This window comes from Ranitomeya imitator, chromosome 2 (assembly GCF_032444005.1).
Source record: "Ranitomeya imitator isolate aRanImi1 chromosome 2, aRanImi1.pri, whole genome shotgun sequence".
In the NCBI taxonomy this organism is placed as follows: Eukaryota; Metazoa; Chordata; class Amphibia; order Anura; family Dendrobatidae; genus Ranitomeya; species Ranitomeya imitator.
In genome coordinates, this window is record NC_091283.1 from 829,367,331 (window position 1) to 829,390,578 (window position 23,248).

Here is a 23,248-nt window from a genome sequence, read left to right on the forward strand (position 1 = left end):
GGCAAAGTCGAACAGTAAAATTTGGGGTCCATACAGAAAACCTAGTGTTCAAGCTCAGACCCTGAACACAAACTTCTCCAGGAGCTTCTCCATGGACTCTTTCCCACCCTGTCATATGCGTGAACTACCGGCCGCTCCGATCGGCGGTAAGATCACTACCACCGGTTAGAGTGTTGCGATTCCCACGTTGTCAGATGACAGCATGAGCCAGCAGCTCTGACCGGCAGTAAAAAGGTTACTGCCAGTCTTAGGCATTGGATGATGAGCGAGTACTACTCCCATTAGCCTTCGGCTGCTGTCACTGGTAACCGCGAGAGCAGACCCCGCTGATGAGAGTATTCATCAGCTGTCGCCTTTGCTATAAATAAATTTAATAGAAAAATGACGTGCGATCTCTTCTATTTTTGATAACCAGCGCAGGCAAAACTGACAGCTGTGGGCTGCAACCCTCAGCTGTTAGCTTTATCATGGCTGGTTATGAAGAATAAAGGGGTCCCACGCCATTTTTAAAAAAAAAATATTTAAATATCAAATCAAAGAAAACTGCGTAGAGTACCCCCCCATTTATTACAACCAGTCAAGGTAAAGCAAACCGCTTTGGGCTGGTATTCTTAGGCTGGTAAGGGGTCATGGATATTGCCCCCCCAGTCTAAAAATAGCAGCCTGCAGCCACCCCAGAAAAGCGCATCTAATAGATTTGCCAATTTTTTGTGTTTTTCCTGGCTCTTCCCATTTCCCCTGGTGTGGGGGAAAGTGGACTAATAGTTGTGGGGTTGATGTTGGCTGTTTTATGGCCGCTGACATCAAGCCCACAGGTTAGTAATGGAGAGGCGTCTATAAAACGCCCCCATTACTAACCCCATAGTTAGATTGTAAAAAAAAATACACAGAGAGAATAAAATAGTGACACACATTCCTTTTTATTTGAAATAAAAATGAAAGATTACAGTTATACTCACCTTTACGCCTAATCCATTGAAACCTTTGTCTCCTGGAAAAAAAACCTGAAATAATAAACAACCTTTATGCTCACCTTTTTGCCTAATCCACTGAAGCCCATGTCACCTGTAAAAGAAGAAAAATAATAAACAACCATATCACTCGTCTGTCCGACGTGATGATTTATACTAACTCATGACGATCTGGATGACTTGAAGAGCAGTCACATCATTGAAAACATTCTGACTCAGCGAGTTCCGGTGAACTTTATCACGGAAGCTCATCACTACACACTGCAGGAGCGTGATTACGCTCCTGTCTTAGTGTGAACCGGCTGGCGGGGAGAGCGGTCGCATCACCAATATGACTACTCTCCAAATCATCCGGATCGTCGTGGGACAGTGTGGATTATCTTCACGTCGGACAGATGACTTTTGTGGTTGTTTATTATTTTCTGTTTTTTTTCCCAACTCTCTTGAGGGAGAGAACTGTTATGACCTGGTGGTAAGGACAATAATGGACCTGGTGGTTAAGAGCACACGGAATGACCTGATAGTTACAAATAATATAGGACGAGCTCTGAGATGTGGGAACTCTGCTGACCGCAATCCCTAATCCTATCACACACACTAGAAATAGCCGTGGATTGCTCCTAACGCTCCCTATGCAACTCGACACAGCCTAATGACCTAGCTATCCCTGAAGATAGAAAAATAAAGCCTACCTTGCCTCAGAGAAATTCCCCAAAGGAAAAGGCAGCCCCCCACATATAATGACTGTGAGTAAAGATGAAAATACAAACACAGAGATGAAATAGATTTAGCAAAGTGAGGCCCAACTTACTGAACAGACCGAGGATAGGAAAGGTAACTTTGCGGTCAGCACAAAAAACTACAAAAAGACCACGCAGAGGGCGCAAAAGACCCTCCGCGCCGACTCACGGTGCGGAGGCGCTCCCTCTGCGTCCCAGAGCTTCCAGCAAGAAAGACAAAAATCAAAATAGCAAGCTGGACAGAAAAATAGCAAACCAGAGAAAAACAAGCAGGAACTTAGCTTCTGCTGGGAAGACAGGTCACAAGAACGATCCAGGAGCGAATTAGACCAATACTGGAACATTGACAGGTGGCATGGAGCAAATATCTAAGTGGAGTTAAATAGAGCAGCCAGCTAACGAATTAACCTCGTCACCTGTGGAAGGAAACTCAGAAGCCGCAGCCCCATGGACAGAACCAGCCGAAGTACCATTCATGACCACAGGAGGGAGCTTGACAACAGAATTCACAACAGAGAACGTTCATCTAGAGAGACAGCTAGTACTGATCGAACACCCGGGTGACATTTCTCACTGTGGCCAGTTGTAGACTTTATACAGTAGATGCTGTATGAGATAAGTGGCGCCTAGGTTGTCTTTCCACCTTGTTCCACTGTATTGTAATAAGTGATCGACGCTTATTGGATGTCAGGTTGTGATAATTCACCATTAGTGACAGCCATGTATATTTTCTCCATTAAAGGGACATTCCAATTTTTTATGCCCTGGCAGATTAGTAAAATATAATATCACTTTTGCACCAGGACCCCCACCAATCCTGAGACTGAGGGCCCGACATCCGGGACCCCACCAATCCCCAGGGTGAAGGCCCAACTTCTGGGACCCCACCAATCCTGAGGGTGAGGGCCCGACTTCTGGAACCCTACCATTCCTGAGAGTGCGGATGACCCTCATCGATCCTAAGGTTGAGGGTCCGTGCACTGGTACCCCCCCACCAATCCTGAGCGCGAGGATCCAAGCTCCAGGACCCCCATTGATCCTGAGGGTGAGGGTCCGAGCTCCAGGACCCCCACCAATCCTGAGTGTGAGGATGCAAGCTCCAGGATCTGCCATCGATCCTGAGGGTGAGGGTCTGCGCTCCAGTTTGCTGCTTAATGGGGTAAAATATGGTGAGGCTTCTGCAGTACCCACTGATCATAAAGTGATAGTGTCTTCTACTAATGTGCCCAGACATTATGGGATGGGAATACTTCACAATGGACAATCATCCTTCTCCGTTCTTTCCCTCCCAGTCTGTGAATCCGTACATTGTGAAGTTATCTATCGTGGATGATGAGGGGACGTTGAATGTGAGTATAATCCGATTATTTGTGCCGCTTACGATTCTTCCTGGCATGTATCGGGGTAATACTTTTCTGCGCTCGCTCTCGTTCCAGGGCATGGGACTGGTCATCGCCCGGGCGCTATTTGAGTACAACACGTAAGTAGACAGAAACGCGCCAGATTTTATCTGTATCGTAAGTGTAATTCACTTTTGCCTCTGCATTAAGAGGGGGAGGGTAGATAGTAGCGCCCCCTGATGTGATAAATGCTCCTTCTGTAAGGGGTGCGTCTGGTCAGTGTTTTTTATGATACTGTGGTTAGTTTGTAGTTATACCCTCAGCGTGTGATAGGACCCGCAGCGTGTGATAGGTCCCTCAGCGTGTGATAGGTCCCTCAGCGTGTGATAGGTCCCTCAGCGTGTGATAGGACCCGCAGCGTGTGATAGGTCCCTCAGCGTGTGATAGGTCCCTCAGCGTGTGATAGGTCCCTCAGCGTGTGATAGGACCCGCAGCATTGATAGGTCCCTCAGCGTGTGATAGGTCCCTCAGCGTGTGATAGGTCCCTCAGCGTGTGATAGGTCCCTCAGCGTGTGATAGGTCCCTCAGCGTGTGATAGGTCCCTCAGCATTGATAGGTCCCTCAGCGTGTTATAGGTCCCTCAGCGTGTGATAGGTCCCTCAGCGTGTGATAGGTCCCTCAGCGTGTGATAGGACACGCAGCATTGATAGGTCCCTCAGCGTGTGATAGGTCCCTCAGCATTGATAGGTCCCTCAGCGTGTGATAGGTCCCTCAGCGTGTGATAGGTCCCTCAGCGTGTGATAGGTCCCTCAGCGTGTGATAGGTCCCTCAGCGTGTGATAGGTCCCTCAGCGTGTTATACGTCCCTCAGCGTGTGATAGGTCCCTCAGCGTGTGATAGGACCCGCAGCATTGATAGGTCCCTCAGCGTGTGATAGGTCCCTCAGCGTGTGATAGGTCCCTCAGTGTTTGATAGGTCCCTCAGCGTGTGATAGGTCCCTCAGCGTGTGATAGGTCCCTCAGCGTGTTATACGTCCCTCAGCGTGTGATAGGTCCCTCAGCGTGTGATAGGACCCGCAGCATTGATAGGTCCCTCAGCGTGTGATAGGTCCCTCAGCATGTGATAGGTCCCTCAGCGTGTGATAGGTCCCTCAGCGTGTGATAGGTCCATCAGCGTGTGATAGGACCCGCAGCGTGTGATAGGTCCATCAGCGTGTGATAGGACCCGCAGCGTGACACATGCTCCCTGTTACGTCGCAGTCTTAGTGGAGTTTTACTCGTTTCCTTCTCAGGCAATACAGGGACAAGGAGGAGGAGAACCAGACCGGCTTCTTCTCAGCATTGACAAATATGGTGAGTAACACAAAACTGTTCTAATATAGATTAATAAGATCATGTCAATTATCACAGAAAGGAAGATGGCCGCAATGCCTTTTTCAGGAACCTGATGGGAGATTTGTGCTGCCCGGACCATGCGGAGCATGAATTGTACTCTGTCATTTGGAAAGCCAGAGTGATGTCTCCCGACTGCCCCAGTGCCATGCCGCTCCTCCACACCCCTGCCCCAGTACCCCGCCGCTCCTCTACACCCCTGCCTCAGTACCCCGCTGCTTCTCCACGCCCCTGCCCCATTACCCCGCCGCTTCTCCACGCCCCTGCCCCAGTACCCCGCCGCTTCTCCACGCCCCTGCCCCAGTTCCCCCGCCGCTTTTCCACGCCCCTGCCCCAGTGCCCCGCCGCTTCTCCACGCCCCTGACCCAGTACCCTGCCGCTTCTCCACGCCGCTGCCCCAGTACCCCACCGCTTCTCCACGCCGCTGCCCCAGTACCCCACCGCTTCTCCATGCCGTCTCTGCCCCAGTGCCCCGCCGCTTCTCCATGTCTCTGCCCCAGTGCCCCACCGCTTCTTCACGCCTCTGACCCAGTACCCCCGCCGCTCCTCCACACTGATGCCCCAGTGCCTGCCGCTCCTCCAGTCCGATGCCCCAGTGCCCTGCCGCTCCTCCATGCCGCTGCCCCAGTACCCCGCCGCTTCTCCACGCCCCTGCCCCATTACCCCGCCGCTCCTCCACACCGATGCCCCAGTGCCCTGCCGCTCCTGCCCCAGTGCCCGCCGCTCCTCCACACCGATGCCCCAATGCCCTGCTGCTCCTGCCACAGTGCCCCGCCGCTCCTCCATGCCCCTGCCCCAGTGCCCCGCCGCTCCTCCATGCCCCTGCCCCAGTGCCCCGCCGCTCCTCCACACCCCTGCTTCAGTGCCCCCAGGGTGAGTTATCTTAGAATCCGTCAGTGAGCTAGTTAAGACCAGTTTATAAGTGTTCTTTTTTCTGAGCTCCTTTTTAGCTGATTTATGACCACATGAAAGTTGAGCTCAGAATTGTGGCAATTAATCAGGAAAGAGAGAAGAACATGGGTAACAGTTATTACCTGTCTTATTAGAACAAGCTCACTGACTGGTTTCATCTTCAACTTGCTTAACTGTTCACAGTAACAATAATTTTGACCATGGGTGCACAAACTTTTACATGCCACCATATTTATCCTTGCAGTATATGATGCAGACAGTCGTCCACAGCCAGGCGTTCCCATGTAATACAAATTCATATCTGAGCAGTTGTAATTCTCTCTGTCTCCACAGGTGGGCAGTATGTTCATTGCGGATGCAGATGAGAAAATCTCTGTCCAGTAAGTTTGTTATTCCCTATTATGTCGCCCACCAGAGCTGTAGCGCAGCTCATATTACCCTGCAGAGTTTTCTCTATAATGGGGGTTGTTTCATCTCGTACAGAACTAATGAAGCCATTCTACTCTCCCTTTACGAAGCCGTGCATTTGAATAGGAATTTCATCACTGTCCTGGCGCAGGTCAGTAAATATTACATCCTCGCATGATTGGATCCATGTGATGGGAAATCCCAAAATGTAAAAGGGACACAACTCTAAAGATAAAAAAGAAGGATTTGAAGGTCGTGTTCAACCAATCTTTTTAATTGCAACTTTGCGGCTCTGTCTCTCTACAGGATGTGGGGGCGGATCTTTGTTTCTTTACAGGAAGTGGGGGTGGGACTATGTCTCTACAGGAAGTGGGGGTTGGTGTTTCTCCATACAGGAAGTGAGGGTGGGTCTTTGTCTCTACAGGAAGTGAGGACGGGTCTTTGTCTCTATAGGATGTGAGGGCGGGTCTTTGTCTCTACAGGAAGTGAGGGCGGGTCTTTGTCTCTACAGGAAGTGAAGGCGGGTCTTTGTCTCTACAGGAAGTGAGGACGGGTCTTTGTCTCTATAGGATGTGAGGGCGGGTCTTTGTCTCTACAGGAAGTGAGGGCGGGTCTTTGTCTCTATAGGATGTGAGGGCGGGTCTTTGTCTCTACAGGATGTGAGGGCGGGTCTTTGTCTCTACAGGAAGTGAGAGCGGGTCTTTGTCTCTACAAGATGTGAGGACGGGTCTTTGTCTCTACAGGAAGTGAGAGCGGGTCTTTGTCTCTACAGGAAGTGAGGGCGGGCCTTTGTCTCTACAGGAAGTGAGGATGGGTCTTTGTCTCTACAGGAAGTGAGGGCAGGCCTTTGTCTCTACAGGAAGTGAGGATGGGTCTTTGTCTCTACAAGAAGTGAGGACGGGTCTTTGTCTCTACAGGAAGTGAGAGCGGGTCTTTGTCTCTACAGGAAGTGAGGACGGGTTTTTGTCTCTACAGGAAGTGAGAGCGGGCCTTTGTCTCTACAGGAAGTGAGGATTGGTCTTTGTCTCTACAGGAAGTGAGAGCGGGTCTTTGTCTCTACAGGAAGTGAGGGCAGGTCTTTGTCTCTACAGGAAGTGAGAGCGGGTCTTTGTCTCTACAGGAAGTGAGGGCCGGTCTTTGTCTCTACAGGAAGTGAAGGCAAGTCTTTGTCTCTACAGGAAGTGAGAGCGGGTCTTTGTCTGTACAGGAAGTGAGGACGGGTCTTTGTCTCTACAGGAAGTGAGAGCGGGTCTTTGTCTCTACAGGAAGTGAGGACGGGTCTTTGTCTCTACAGGAAGTGAGGACGGGCCTTTGTCTCTACAGGAAGTGAGGATGGGTCTTTGTCTCTACAGGAAGTGAGAGCGGGTCTTTGTCTCTACAGGAAGTGAGGGCGGGTCTTTGTCTCTACAGGAAGTGAGGGCGGGTCTTTGTCTCTACAGGAAGTGAGAGCGGGTCTTTGTCTCTACAGGAAGTGAGGACGGGTCTTTGTCTCTACAGGAAGTGAGAGCGGGCCTTTGTCTCTACAGGAAGTGAGGATGGGTCTTTGTCTCTACAGGAAGTGAGAGCGGGCCTTTGTCTCTACAGGAAGTGAGGATGGGTCTTTGTCTCTACAGGAAGTGAGAGCGGGTCTTTGTCTCTACAGGAAGTGAGGGCGGGTCTTTGTCTCTACAGGAAGTGAGGGCGGGTCTTTGTCTCTACAGGAAGTGAGAGCGGGTCTTTGTCTCTACAGGAAGTGAGGGCGGGTCTTTGTCTCTACAGGAAGTGAGGGCGGGTCTTTGTCTCTACAGGAAGTGAGGACGGGTCTTTGTCTCTACAGGAAGTGAGGGCGGGTCTTTGTTTCTACAGGAAGTGAGGATGGGTCTTTGTCTCTACAGGAAGTGAGGACGGGTCTTTGTCTCTATAGGAAGTGCTGACGGGTCTTTGTCTCTATAGGAAGGGAGGACGGGTCTTTGTCTCTATAGGAAGTGAGGACGGGTCTTTGTCTCTACAGGGAGTGAGGACGGGTCTTTATCTCTACAGGAAGTGGGGGCGGGTCTTTGTCTCTACAGGAAGTGAGGACGGGTCTTTGTCTCTATAGGGAGTGAGGACGGGTCTTTGACTCTATAAGAAGTGAGGACGGGTCTTTATCTCTACAGGAAGTGAGGACGGGTCTTTGTCTCTACAGGAAGTGAGGACGGGTCTTTGTCTCTATAGGAAGTGAGGACGGGTCTTTATCTCTACAGGTAGTGGAGGCGGGTCTTTGGTGACTTATTTACTTTCGTTTGTATCATTGTGTAGATTTTCTGCAGAAATCTGCTCTGTATTTTCTGTATTTTTATTTATTACTAGAAGGTGCCCCGATTCTATCGCATCGGGTATTCTAGAATATATATAGTAGTATATAGCACAGCCACGTAGTATATAGCACAGCCCACGCAGTATATAACACAGCCACGTAGTATATAGCACAGGCCACGTAGTATATAACACAGCTCACGTAGTATATAACACTGCCCACGTAGTATATAACAGCCCACGTAGTATATAACACAGCCCACGCAGTATATAACACAGCCCACGCAGTATATAACACAGCTCACGTAGTATATAACACAGCTCACGTAGTATATAACACAGCCGACGTAGTATATAACACAGCCCATGCAGTATATAACACAGCCACGTAGTATATTGCCTAGCCACTTAGTATATAGCACAGCCCACGTAGTATTTAGGCTATAAAGGCACAGATGATTGGCCTCGGGGAGACCAAAACATCCAACACTGCGGAGACACCATCACGTGTTTCTCAACGCAGTGATTCCAGAACACTGCCCCCATCCCTTATGGGAAATATGCAAATGCAAGTAAAGAAGCTGCGGAGACACCATCACGTGTTTCTCGACGCAAGCAATGAATAGCCAGGCCTTTCCCCGGGAAGGAACAACCACGGGAAGGGCAGCATCCTAAGAAGGAAAGCCACCTATGCCAAGCATGGTATCCATCCACAGACAGCTGTTTCTGTGCCTTTATAGCCTTTTTACTAGGCACTGCTCCTAATAGCCAGATTCCTACTCCACACTGATGAGGGGCAAAAACCCCGAAACAGCCCACGTAGTATATTGCACAGTGACTTTGTATATAACACAGCCCATGCAGTATATTGCCCAGCCATGTAGCACTCCGTTAATGCTGCTATTAACCCTGTGTGACCAACTTTTTACTATTGATGCTGCCTATGCATATTATATGTTAAAAATAATAAAAAAATAAAAAAATCATTATATTCTCACCTTCCGGCGCCTTTCCTGCTCCTCGCGACACTCCAGTCCCAAGAGTGCATTGTGGCAATAACATGTGATGATGTAACGGTCTCGCGAGACTGCTACGTCATCTCCGGTCATTGCCGCAGTGGATTCTTGGGACCGGAGCGTCGCGAGGAGCTGGAAAGGCGCCAGAAGGTGAGAATATAATGATTTTTTATTATTTTTAACAGTAGAGATCTTTTTACTATTGATGCTGCATAGGCAGCATCAATAGTAAAAAGTTGGTCACACAGGGTTAATAGCAGCATTAACAGAGTGCTAAACCGCTATGGGGGCACTGACTAGAGGGGAATATGGAGGGGGCACTGACTGGAGGGGAGTATGGAGGGGGCACTGACTGGAGGGGACTATGGAGGGGGCACTGACTGGAGGGGGCACTGACTGGAGGGGGCACTGACTGGAGGGGGCACTGATTGGAGTGGAGTATGGAGGGGGCACTGACTGGAGGGGAGTATGGAGGGGGCACTGACTGGAGTGGAGTATGGAGGGGGCACTGACTGGAGGGGAGTATGGAGGGGGCACTGACTGGAGGGGAGTATGGAGGGGGCACTGACTGGAGGGGAGTATGGAGGGGGCACTGACTGGAGGGGAGTATGGAGGGGGCACTGACTGGAGGGGAGTATGGAGGGGGCACTGACTAGAGGGGAGTATGGAGGGGGCACTGACTGGAGGGGAGTATGGAGGGGGCACTGACTGGAGGGGGCACTGACTGGAGGGGGCACTGACTGGAGGGGAGTATGGAGGGGGTACTGACTGGAGGGGAGTGTGGAGGGGGTACTGACTGGAGGGGGCACTGACTGGAGGGGAGTATGGAGGGGGCACTGACTGGAGGGGAGTATGGAGGGGGCACTGACTGGAGGGGACTATGGTGGGGGCACTGACTGGAGGGGAGTATGGAGGGGGCACTGACTAGAGGGGGAGTATGGAGGGGGTACTGACTGGAGGGGAGTGTGGAGGGGGTACTGACTGGAGGGGAGTATGGAGGGGGCACTGACTAGAGGGGAGTATGGAGGGGGCACTGACTGGAGGGGAGTATGGAGGGGGCACTGACTGGAGGGGAGTATGGAGGGGGCACTGACTGGAGGGGAGTATGGAGGGGGCACTGACTGGAGGGGAGTATGGAGGGGGCACTGACTGGAGGGGAGTATGGAGGGGGCACTGACTAGAGGGGAGTATGGAGGGGGTACTGACTGGAGGGGAGTATGGAGGGGGCACTGACTGGAGGGGAGTATGGAGGGGGCACTGACTGGAGGGGAGTATGGAGGGGGCACTGACTGGAGGGGAGTATGGAGGGGGTACTGACTGGAGGGGAGTATGGAGGGGGCACTGACTGGAGGGGAGTAGGGAAGGGCGAATTCGCGGCCGGACTGTGGCCTTCGCTGATTGGTCGCGGCTGGCTGGTCGCTGGATTTCCGTGACAGACAGACAGAAGTGACCCATAGACGATTATATAGATAGATTGGATTTTTTTTTTTGCAGATACCTACATTTTTCTTTCATTCACAATGTTGTTCTTTTTCTATAGAGCCATCCAGAGATGGGATTAGTCACGGTGCCCACCACCCCTCTGCCAACGACGCCCACCACCCCACTGGGCACCACTCCGCCTTCCTCAGATGGTAGCGTATGCGGTCCTGCGTGTTATATACAGCGCTTATATAAACAGCTTGGGGATAAAATCCTCTTCTCTCTTTCTTGTCCCCGCAGTCATCAGTCCCGTGGAGCTGCCGCTGGACGCCGACGTCCAGAGCAGTAACCTGCTCATCACCTTCCTGAAGTACAGCTCCATCGTAATGCAAGACACAAAAGGTGAACCCCGAAAATGGCCTTAAATAATGGGAAGGGGGGTTGGGGGAGTGCACATGTAACCCATTAGTGTCCGGCCAATTTTTAATTTTTTGTTTGTTTTTGTTTCCAGTTTAGCCTCCTCGCTATTCAGCAGCCATAACTCATAACTTTTTTTTTATTTTTTTACTGATGTGGCAGTATGAGGCTTTGTTTTATGAGGGACACATTGTTGTTTGTAGTTCTATTTTGGGGGAAAAAAAAATAATTTGTGGCATTTTTTTCATACATATATAGAAAAAAAGATTTTTTTTTTTTTAATGTTTTATTTTTGCCGTCTACACTTCACACTAATTAACCTGTCGAACAAATTATCCAGGTCATTACACTCGAGGAGATCACAATTTTTCTTTTTAAATATATTTATGTAATAAAATATATTTTATGAGAATGTAATGAAATATTTTTTATATGAAAAAAATGTTAAATTTTTTTTTATATAATTTTAGATTTTCTTAAGATTCCCCTCCCCCCAGACAACGGCTTAATACACGGTCAGATTACACTGATAGAATTGTTTTGGGTGAGCTAGGACGTCGGACCTCCGGTGATCATATGATCGGCAGCGCCACCGCTTCTATCCACTGTATGGCGCTCATTCAGCGCTCTGTGGCGGAGGAAATAAACCGCTTGTCGTAATTCCGTAACATTTACATAAAATGTCCTGTAACACAAGGACATGTCTGTACACTCTAGGTCGTCAGCATTTGGCACACGAGCTGCTGTAAAACTACAACTCCCAGCATGCCCTGGTAACCACAGGCTGGGACTTGTAGTTCCGTAACAGCTGGATCTCTGCGATCCCGTACGGTCATTTTACGGGTTCCTGTTCTCACTGCCGTGCGTTGTGTTGTAGATGAACACCGGCTCAATAGCGGGAAGCTCTGCCTCATCATCCTGACCTGCATCGCCGAGGTGAGTCGCCTTTCTGTCCTCGTACGACTGTGACGCCAGAGCACAATGTTAAATGCAGCCTTTATTATACTCCAGAGCAGCATTCATAATTCTGATGACTGCTGTTTAAAAACGGTTCAGCTTTTATTTAAGACCTTTTTCACTGCACTGTTCACTTTTGGTAATTGCCGGACCTGGGTTCGGACAAGGCAGCAATCCCATTGTGTCCATAGTGGTGCCGCGTCCTGTGGATATGGGATCGTTGCTCCAAGTGGAGAAATCCCTTTAAGAGGCTTTTTCGCTGCATCGTAGGCTTCTAGATACACCCCGAGGACGCCGCTAGTAATTGTATCCACATTTTGTGTCTGCACAGGACCAGTACGCCAACGCCTTCCTACATGACGACAACATGAACTTCCGGGTCAACCTCCACAAAATGGTGAGTGCCGCCACTTCCGAAATGTCGGCAGGAAAGACACAAGTGAGACGCGCGGGAGCGGGGGGGGGTCGTGGAAAGGCCGGATGAGCGAATAAACGACTTTCCAAAAGTCATAGAAAACGCCAATTGCTTCCATGAGATTCTCGCGCTCCTTGAACGCTGTCTACACCCTAAAGGGGTTGTCCGGAATTTTTCAGAGACCGGTTAGAAAATGGTAAAATGAACTTTACTCATCACTCAAGGGTTAATATCTCAGGAACAGATGCAAATATTAATGAGCACTAAATTGCAAAACTGCTTGTTTGTGTGAACACTGTCCAACAATACAAAACTGCAAAATTGGGAATAACCCTTTAACTACGTACTGTAATAATGCTCTATTTCCTATGTAAACCTAAAACGTTCTGGTTCCTTTCCTACAGAAATACTGTTGCTCCAAAACAAAATGTTGTCTGCAATCTTTAAGAATTAAACGAAACCGCGTCAACTGTGCGCTGCTCTACCAGCCCGTGACACCAACTGTTATGATAACGGCGGTCCAAGTGGCGAAGCCCCCAGAGCACTATAGTATTGCAGAAAGTAGTATACGTGACCAAATGATCCCAGGTTCAAGCGCCTTAATGAGACAAGAAAAAAAAGTTTTGAAAACTACTAAAAGAATGATAAGAAATTTAAAATAATAAAAACCATAATATAAGAATCATCATGTCTGTAAAAGTGCAACCTATAAAAATATTGAATTAAACTGCACAGTAAATGCCCGAAAAAAAAAAAACCCCAAACCAAAACGCCAGATTTGCCGTTTTCTGCCCATTCAAAAATGCAATAAAAAGCAATCAAAATGCAGCGTGCGCCCAACAATTACATCAAGAAAAACTGCCCATAAAGCAAAGAACAAGCCCCTCTCCCAGCTCCGCCGATGGAAAAGTAAAAAGAATTGTGATTCTGCTCGCCGGTACAATTACAGCCAGGTATTATTATTATTTTTCATTATGTAAATAAAAAAAAATAAAAACGATAAAATATTATTTTATTAGCACAGGACTGAACATTTCTCGGCTCTTTTTCTCATTCGGGTTCGCTTACTTTTTCTGTGTCTTGCAGCCCATGAGGCATCGGAAAAAAGCAGCCGACAAGAACATCCCCTGCCGGCCGCTGGTGTGCGCGGTGTTAGGTGAGCCACTTCATCGCCATGATCGTACACCATGGATCCGCCGCGCTCTCCCCCAACACTGACAATATCAGCAATGTAAAGATAATTTTTTTTTGCATTATTTAGGGGTCACAAACTTTGTAAAAACTTTTGTCTTTTCCTTGTAGACCTGATGGTGGAATTCATCGTCACCCACATGATGAAGGAGTTTCCGATGGACTTGTATGTGTAAGTTGAGCACGCAGCACTAACTTTAAGGGGATTTTCCGGGGAAAGCAGGACATCACTTATACACAGGTGATAACTTATTGATTGGTGGGGTCCGACTGCCGCTCCATCCATTTTCTGTGGGGCTTGGCAGTCGCATAGGGAATGGATGGAACAGCAGCTGAGCGCTGCCACGTTCTGCTGGTTAGTGACGGTGAGCTGTTGATGCTGGTAGGAGAGGTAGTTTTGCCTCTGCAACGTTGGAGTAGCGCTAGGGCCTGAGGGTCCAATCCAGGCCAGCTTCAGAGCAGCACTCGATTGGAAAGAGCTTGTACTGTGCTCCTTGCCTAGGACACTGGCCACTGCTGATAGATTACCAGAGGTGGACGGTAACCTAAGCAATAATCTGTAAACAATATATTAAAAAAATTGCTACGTTTCTTGTTTTCTTTCCAGCACCTTCTAATTTTAGCCATTTATCACGTTGAGACTGTAATGCTGGGATTTGTTTGTGGGATGACCATCCGTACTAATGTGTAGGGGAATGTTTTACACGTATGTAAATAATCAGTTTTGTGTCATCGTAGACGCTGCATACAGATCATCCACAAACACCTGTGTTACCAGAAGAAGTGCCGGGTGCGGCTCCATTATACCTGGAGAGAGCTGTGGGCAGGTGTGTGGCAGCCCCGTCTATGTTTATCAGAACCCAGTGGTGCGGTGTCTGCAGCTCTGCCACGTTGAGGACCCACACCTATCTCACACTGATGACCTAGGCTAAGTATAGGCCGTCTGTGTGCTGGTGGTGAATGTCAGTACCTGACTCCGCCTAGTACTTGTATAGTAGGTGAATATTGATAGTTGTGTTGTCCGCTCCTTCCTTTGTGGCCCGCTCCTTCCTGTGTGGCCCGCTCCTTCCTGTGTGGCCCGCTCCTTCCTGTGTGGCCCGCTCCTTCCTGTGTGGCCCGCTCCCTCCTGTGTGGCCCGCTCCCTCCTGTGTGGCCCGCTCCCTCCTGTGTGGCCCGCTCCCTCCTGTGTGGCCCGCTCCCTCCTGTGTGGCCCGCTCCCTCCTGTGTGGCCCGCTCCCTCCTGTGTGGCCCGCTCCCTCCTTTGTGGCCCGCTCCCTCCTTCTTGTGGCCCGCTCCCTCCTGTGTGGCCCGCTCCCTCCTGTGTGGCCCGCTCCCTCCTTCTTGTGGCCCGCTGCCTCCTGTGTGGCCCGCTCCCTCCTGTGTGGCCCGCTCCCTCCTTCTTGTCTCTCGCTCCCTCCTGTGTTGCCTGCTTTCTCCTTCTTGTCTCTTGCACCCTCCTTCTCGTCTCTTGCTCCCTCCTTGTCTCTCGCTCCCTCCTTCTTGTCTCTTGCTCCCTCCTTCTTGTCTCTCGCTTCCTCCTTCTCATCTCACTCCTTCCTTGTCTCTCGCTCCCTCCTTCTTGTCTCTCGCTCCCTCCTTCTTGTCTCTCGCTCCCTCCTTCTTGTCTCTCGCTCCCTCCTTCTTGTCTCTCGCTCCCTCCTGTGTTGCCTGCTTTCTCCTTCTTGTCTCTTGCACCCTCCTTCTCGTCTCTTGCTCCCTCCTTGTCTCTCGCTCCCTCCTTCTTGTCTCTTGCTCCCTCCTTCTTGTCTCTCGCTTCCTCCTTCTCATGTCACTCCTTCTTGTCTCTCGCTCCCTCCTTCTTGTCTCTCGCTCCCTCCTTCTTGTCTCTCGCTCCCTCCTTCTTGTCTCTCGCTCCCTCCTTCTTGTCTCTCGCTCCCTCCTTCTTGTCTCTCGCTCCCTCCTTTTTGTCTCCTGCTTTCTCCTGTGACCTCCTGTGTAATTGCTGTAACAGGGAAACTCCTTTTAAAGTATTACACCACCCACCTCTCCGCCCCTGAGCAAGAGATCGAGATCCGCCCCTGCTTAGATTATACATTAATAAGCAGAGCCTTCCTGTCCTTCTGATAGCTGAGATGTGATTCGCAGTGGCATAAGACTGTATCCAGGGGCGTGTGAAATGGTTTTAGCCCTAGAATAAAGAGTAAAATTTCATCTCTTGAGCTAAAAAATACTGATGTCTCCTTCATATCCTCTGTCTCACTTAATTATTTCTGTTCTTTGCAGCGTTGATTAATTTGCTGAAATTCCTCATGTCCTATGAGACCGTTCTACTGGCTAAACACAACATCTTCACGCTGGCGTTGATGGTAAGTGCGTATTTGTGTCCTGACTTGCACTTTTGTGCTTTCATACTGCGATTCGGCGAGTTTTAAGTCCTCTTCCCCACTGTCAGGCTATGTGCACACGTTCAGGATTTTTCGCAGAAAATTCCTGAGAAAAACCGGACATTTTCTGCAAGAAATCCGCAAGAAAACCGAATGCATTTTTGCCGCGGTTTTGACGCGTTTTTGCCGCAGTTTTGATGCGTTTTTGCTGCGTTTTTTTCCGGACTCTTCCCAATGCATTTTGTAGTGGGAAATCCGCAAAAAAACGCAAAATTAATGAACATGCTGCGGTTTTTACCGCGATGCTTTTTTTTCGCGGAAAAAAACGCATCATGTGCACAAAACATGCAGAATTCATTCTAAATGATGGGATGCTTATTGTATGCGTTTTTTTGCGGTTTTATAGCGTTTTTATCGGGAAAAAACGAGAAAAAAGCGCAACGTGTGCACACAGCCTCAGACATATTTTGCCCCAGATTCTTTATGCCGTTTTTTTTCCTTTCACAGGTGGTGAATCTGTTCAACATGTTTATCACCTATGGAGATACTTTCCTTCCGACCCCCAGCAGCTACGACGAGTTGTACTATGAAATCATTCGCATGCATCAGATATTTGACAACCTTTACTCTATGGGTAAGATCTGAAGCAGAGGTAACTTTAGTTACATAGGCCCACAGGAGAATTAAATCTGGCTCTTGCTTCAATTTCTTAAAGACAAGTGGGCAGGTACATTCCCATTATAGTCAATGGGGCAGTGTGTGTGGCAGTTTCTTGCACGGTGGGTGTCCGAGGAGTGCTGCTCTGCAGGAAAAATTTGTAATATAGGTATTGTTGTATAGTCACTCAGAAATGATCCACCCGTAGTTAAGTGCAGCTCCAAAAGACAGTCCTTGCATCCACCACTTCTGCAGCACTCACCAAATTATCTTAGAGTCTTTGCGTGCACCTTGCACGCCTCCTTTGCGCGGACCGCGCACGCTTCCTTTGTGTGCACGGCGCATGCCTCCTTTGCGTGGACCGCTCATGACTCCTTTGCGTGGACCGCGCACCTTCCTTTGTGTGGACCGCTCATGCTTCCTTTGTGTGGACTGTGCATGCCTCCTTTGCGCGGACCGCGCACGCTTCCTTTGTGTGGACCGCTCACGCTTCCTTTGTATGGACCGTGCACCTTCCTTTCTGTGGACCGCTCACGCTTCCTTTGTATGGACCGTGCACCTTCCTTTCTGTGGACCGCTCACGCTTCCTTTGTGTGGACCGCTCACTCTTCCTTTGTATGGACCGTGCACCTTCCTTTGTGTGGATCGCTCACAATCCTTTGTGTGGACCGTGCACGCTTCTTTTGTGTGGACCGCGCACCTTCTTTTTGTGGACCGCACACGCTTCCTCTTGTTCCTGAATGTGCTGGAGGAAAATAATCTTAACGTTTTCATACACTGACTGCAAGCAGAAATGTGAGTAATCAATGTATTTCTTTTTTGCAGTACTTCGTCTTTCAACCAACGCAGGACAATGGAAGGAACCAGCCAGCAAAGTCACCCACGCGCTGGTCAATATCAGGTACTTGTGCTTGTAATGATCCATCACCATGGTTTGGGTTACAGGTTTAGTAGCCTAATATATTATTGGAAGGAGGGCGGCCGGTGCCTTGTACGAGTCTATGGCTTGCAGCCAAGGTTGGGCTGTACAACTTCTTCATGTCCTTTACATTTAAATGGGTTGTTCACTACTGGACTTCACAAATGCTAAAGTGTCCAAGATAAAATAAAACATACCCTCTTCCCTCACCGGCGCCATTCCAGCGATATCAGCACTGTGTCTCCTCATGATTGCGTAACATTGTCCCATGAGAGATTCAGACAATCAGCGACCACCGATCGGCTGCAACCATCATAGTTCTGTCTGCTGAAAGAGGGAATGATGCTGCTCATTGGCTCCTGTGCAGCGGCGTAATGACCATGGACACAGCGGTCACCTCTGCGACTGGGCCCGTCGACGCCAGCAGAGACTTCAACTGGAGGTGCGTCCTTGGACACACATTCAGTTGAAGTGTATTGCCTCGCACAGACCCATCTTGCTGCCGGCTAATCAAAGGCCAGCAGCTGACATTGGCGTGCTCATGTGTGACATCACATGCTCTTGTCGCACACTGAAGTCAGCTGCCGGCTTTACAAGAGGATATGTACGGTGGGGGAGCGAAGGAAAGGTAAGTATTAAAAAATAAATAAATAATTGGCCATATTAGTACATGGATGAATATGGGGTGCATTATATTTTATGGAGGACTATGGGGGTGCACTATACTTTATTGATTATTATGGGGGGTGCATTATACTATATGGATGACTATGGGGGTGCATTATACTTTATGGAGGACTATGGGGGTGCATTATACTTTGATTATTATGGGGGGTGCATTATACTATATGGAGGACTATGGGGAGTGCATCATACATCTTCTATGAAGCCCCATGACTTCTATGTACAGCCCTGGTGGTTTATTTTCTTCTATTCACTAAAGAACAGTGGCAGAATGGGGGACATATACCAGGATGGAGGACGCATTTATATATATAATTTTGTTCAGGTCGGGGGTGGGCTTGGTCCAAATCTTGCATCGGGACCCATCAGACACCAGTTACGCCACTGTACGTGTTTAATAACAATGTCAATTTGTTGCTAGATTGGCGCCAGTCCGAGAAGTGAGCAACATTTTTTTCTTTTATTTGAAGGGGTTGTGCAAAAAGTAAATGGGGAAAGTTCAGGCAACAGAAGTGCACTGGTTTCATATAACGCTGCCCCAATGCTACAAATGTGTCTGTCCATTAATGGAAAGGAGACATCCCTCCAAATTCTTGTGCGCTCAGTTCAGCTGCAGAATATATTGCGATGTGTATTGATATAAATTAGTTTTATTTTATTTTTTTATTTAGGGCCATTATAAATCACTTTAACCCCAAAATCGAGTCCTATGCTGCTGTGAATCACATCTCTCAACTATCAGAGGAACAGGTAGGGTTTTTTTTTATGTTTTTATAATCTAAGCGGGGGTGGATCTCTATTTCTTCCTCAGGGGTGGAGACGTGTGATGTAATTAATGGGATTTTCCTAATTTGGCATCTATAACGTGTCCAAACTTTCCCAGACCCTTTTTTTCCCCTGTTTCTGGAGCTGTGAGAGAGTTTGTGTGTCGCACTCTAGTTTTAATGGTATAATTTTGGTATATGTATGACACAGTAATATTAATTTAATTGTATTGTTTCCCAGAAATGTTACTTTCTCATGATTCCTTATAACCGTACAATAGCCGTACGCGTCAAATAACTTTATTTTTCCTCAGATAAAACTTTTGTGGAAATAACTTTTTTTTAATATATATATTACATAAATTACAATGTAAGGTTCAGTCCCCTATAAAGTCTAAAAATAAATTAAAGAAACACTAAAAAATAAAAATCAAATCACCCCTCTCTTTCCCAGTAATAAGATATTACATATATATTGTACGAGGGATCAGACAATTGTAGGTTCAAGTCTGATATATATATATATATATATATATATAGATTATTTAAGAATTTAAAAAGATATATAATATATATTCCTCCTTCGCCTCCCCCAATGAGTAGCTCGGAAAAAAGGATTTTACGGTGAGTACACAAAAATCCCTGTATTCTATATTATTTAATAATAATTATAATACATAAGTATTATTAATGAATGAACACATTTTTTATGCATTCTTTTATAATATATATATAAAGTTTTATTATTAGAGAATTAAAATATATATATTTTATATACCGTATATACTCGAGTATAAGCCGAGATTTTCAGCCAGTTTTTTGGGGCTGAAAGTCCCCCTCTCGGCTTATACTCGAGTCATACCCAGGGGTCAGCAGGGGAGGGGGAGCGGGGGCTATCTAATTATACTCGCCTTCTCCTGGCGCAGTCCCTGCACGTCCCTGCTTCCCCGTCACCAGCAGCTTCTTCCTGTAGTGAGCGGTCACATGGCACCGCTCATTACAGTAATGAATATGTGGCTCCACCTCCCATAGGGGTGGAGCCGCATATTCATTACTGTAATGAGCGGTACCATGTGACCACTCAATATAGGAAGAAGCTGCGATGCCGGGGAACCACAGACTGCACCGTGCCAGGAGCAGGTGAGTATAATGGGGAGGGGGAGCGCAGCGCGATATTCACCTGCTCCTCGTTCCAGGCGCCGCTCCGTCTTCAGCGTCTTCTGCTGTGACGCTCAGGTCACAGGGAGCGGTGACGTGGTTAGTGCGCGCCCTCTGCCTGAACGTCAGTGCAGAAGACGCTGAAGATGGAGCGGCGCCGGAACGAGGAGCAGGTGAATATTGAAAGTGTCGGGGGCCTGAGCGACGAGAGGTGAGTATGTGATTTTTTTATTTTTTTTTCGCAGCAACAGCAAATGGGGCAAGTGTCTGTATGGAGCATCTATGGGGCCATAACGTTTGTGCAGCACTGTATGGGGCAAATATCTTTATGGAGCATCTTATGGGGCCTTTATTAACCTTTATGCAGCATTGTATGGGGCATATTTTAATATAGAGCATCTTATGGGGCCATCATAAACTTTATGGAGCATTATATGGGGGCTCCTGATTCAATATGGATATTCAAAAACACTTAACCTACTGATGTCTCAATTAATTTTACTTTTATTGGTATCTATTTTTACTTTTGAAATTCACCGGTAGCTGCTGCATTTTCCACCCTAGGCTTATACTCGAGTCAATAAGTTTTCACAGTTTTTTGTGGCAAATTTATGGGGGTCGGCTTATACTACGCGGGTCGGCTTATACTCGAGTATATGTGTGTGTGTGTGTGTGTATGTATATATATATATATATATATATATATATATATATATATATATATATACATACATACATACATACATACATACATACATACATACATACATTATATATATATATATATATATATATATATATATATACATATATATATATATATATATATATATATATATATATATACATACATACACATATGAGTATATAATGTGAATTCTTTAGTGATATAAATATATTTATAAATGTTAATTCTTTAATAATACATTTATTATTATTATTATTGAATATACAAAATATATATATTATATATAATTATTATTATTTTTTTTATTCTTAAATAATATATAGCGGACTTGAGCCTACAATTGTCTGACCCTTGTACTATATACACACTGCAGCACAGATCCCTGTAATGTTCTTGCACAGACTATCTAATGGCAGCCGCACCTTAGTTGGGTGATTTCCATCCCATAATATAATGTTTGGTGTCATTTTCCCTCTACTCTCTACATGTGATCGGCAGGTATTAGAAGTCGTACGCTCCAACTACGACACCCTGACCTTGAAACTTCAAGATGGGCTCGACCAGTACGAACGATACTCCGAGCAGCACAAAGAGGCCGCGTTCTTTAAGGAGCTGGTAAGTTTGTCCCGTTATCCGATCTCCTCACATGCAGGAAGCTGAGATATGAGATGATGGTTGGGGACCACATCGGGGTGTTCTCCTTTGTGTTCAGGAGCGCACTGCTGCCCTTGCACCCGGGACAGTGCGCTCCTGAAGAGTGACAGTTCGCTCCCTATACTGATAGTAGAAAGGCTGGCCTCTGCAGCACATGGACCCCGAAGCTGGTCAGATCCAGGTAACCGGCCATTATCAGACTGCAGGTAGCCGGTAACCGGATAGCTTCTGTGTAAAAATTAATCTTATACAGTACTGCAGCCAAAACATAAGTGACTGCTCCTTATCTTCCAGGCTCGATCCATCAGCATTAACGTACGGAGAAACCTCTCCTTAAACACCCTGAGCCAAGAGACACTACTGAAAGAATTCTCCACCATCTCCTGAGACCTCCCGTAATGTTCAGTCCCCGGGACTACTGCCCACCACCATCCCCCACCAGGGGGCGACACTTGTGCATAGCACTCCTTTTCTACACGACGGCGGATTATTATGGACGGGCAAGTATTGAATTTTCCCCCGGCGTCTGCTCCGCAGAGGATGTGAAGAACAACCGGGGAGACGTCCTAAGATGAACTTGATTTTCCCGTAAAGCTTTTTTTTTTTAAGATTGAATGCCACGAATACTGAGCGTGAATGGCAGGAGGGTCGGCGAAACGCAGCACATCCACCTTATGTACGGTGACCAATAAAACCTTCTGCTGACATGTTATTTTCTGTGAAGGTCACATCTCGGGTAAAAAAAAAATGTTTTGTTCTTTTTGCTTGTGTATAAATGATTTCCATAGATGAGGTCCACATCAAGGTTCCTTCTCGCGGTGACGGATGACCCCTTCAGAGGCGTTTTCATGTTTTTGCCCCTCTAATCTGACGTTTTCATTCTTCTCCTTGCTATGTGATTTTCCGCAGCGGTCATTTTGTCCAGTTTAGAAAATGTCCTTTCCATAAATCTAGTTAGTAAAAGGGGCGTCCTTTATTTTGTATCCATTGGTCAGAGTGGAGCGTCCCTCGCCCTGTCCTGGATTACACGGACCACCCATTAATTCGTATAGACCCCGTGTAATACCTGTTATTCCCTTTGGTGGCGCTGCAGAGACTCAAGGACCCATCTAACAAGGTGTCCAAAACTGCTGTCATGTAGACTAAGTGTTAGGCCGACCGCCATCATCGCTGACCCAAGAGTCTGAGGGTCTTCAAAGACCTCCGGAGAGATAAGCCTTGTGTGGTGCATGCCCTCCTATGTAGCCAGTGTAGGGATCATCCCTATTACTTGCCTGAAGCCACCAGGAAAGAATAAATCTCCAGCCGTGAGCCGCGCACTGGTCCGTCCGGTCCGCCGCCATCTCGGTGGTCAGTCGCTGCGATGTCGGTCCATACGAGCGGGGGGGGGGGGGGGGTGAGGTCTTCCTACTGAACTTTGGTGTTGTTTTAATTTATTGCTTTGTGTTCCTTTTACCCCGTTCTGTCCTGTTTATTATAACTACTAGAATTTCTGTCTTTTATTTAATCGCTCGTGTATAAGTTTCCGCTATCTGGAGATGTGATTGGAGGGATCTGCTGTCCTCCATTCAGGGTGAAGGATGATGATGATGATGGTGGCCTCCAGAAGGTGGAAATAAAATCACTATTTGTCTTCTGCCTTATACTGATTATTGATCTGTATTATTATCTGTCCGGTGGCCGGGAAGCCGTACGGGTCGCTGGCAGGGCCGCCGCCGGAGGTTTGGCTTCTGACCGTCCGATCACATTCGGGGACCCCCTTGGGTAACAGCGCCGGCTCCTCGCTCAGCTGCAGCCCACCAGACTGTCAGCGGCTCATTACTGGAGTGTGAAGACCCGGAGATTGCCCACCACTGTTGCGTATTCCTGTACAAGTCCCGCTGCTCAGAGTCTTATACTTGGAGAAATTGTGGATTATTGAAGACG

General features: G+C 47.8%; 1 protein-coding gene across 1 annotated transcript in view; it reads left to right on the plus strand.

The window, feature by feature from the left end:
• The window catches only part of ARMH3 (armadillo like helical domain containing 3), a 65,274-nt gene extending 42,309 nt beyond the window's left edge, over positions 1-22,965 (plus strand). Inside the window, exons 9-26 of the mRNA XM_069754060.1 lie at positions 3,004-3,060; positions 3,148-3,191; positions 4,342-4,402; positions 5,687-5,733; positions 5,837-5,912; positions 10,592-10,685; positions 10,774-10,875; positions 11,768-11,826; positions 12,179-12,244; positions 13,349-13,418; positions 13,565-13,625; positions 14,192-14,280; positions 15,698-15,780; positions 16,306-16,432; positions 17,281-17,356; positions 18,730-18,808; positions 21,167-21,283; positions 21,617-22,965. Coding sequence (XP_069610161.1) covers positions 3,004-3,060; positions 3,148-3,191; positions 4,342-4,402; positions 5,687-5,733; positions 5,837-5,912; positions 10,592-10,685; positions 10,774-10,875; positions 11,768-11,826; positions 12,179-12,244; positions 13,349-13,418; positions 13,565-13,625; positions 14,192-14,280; positions 15,698-15,780; positions 16,306-16,432; positions 17,281-17,356; positions 18,730-18,808; positions 21,167-21,283; positions 21,617-21,709 — 1,401 coding nt within the window. The 3' untranslated portion in view covers positions 21,710-22,965. The remainder of the gene's footprint in view (positions 1-3,003; positions 3,061-3,147; positions 3,192-4,341; positions 4,403-5,686; positions 5,734-5,836; positions 5,913-10,591; positions 10,686-10,773; positions 10,876-11,767; positions 11,827-12,178; positions 12,245-13,348; positions 13,419-13,564; positions 13,626-14,191; positions 14,281-15,697; positions 15,781-16,305; positions 16,433-17,280; positions 17,357-18,729; positions 18,809-21,166; positions 21,284-21,616) is intronic.
• The last annotated feature ends 283 nt before the right edge of the window (positions 22,966-23,248 follow it).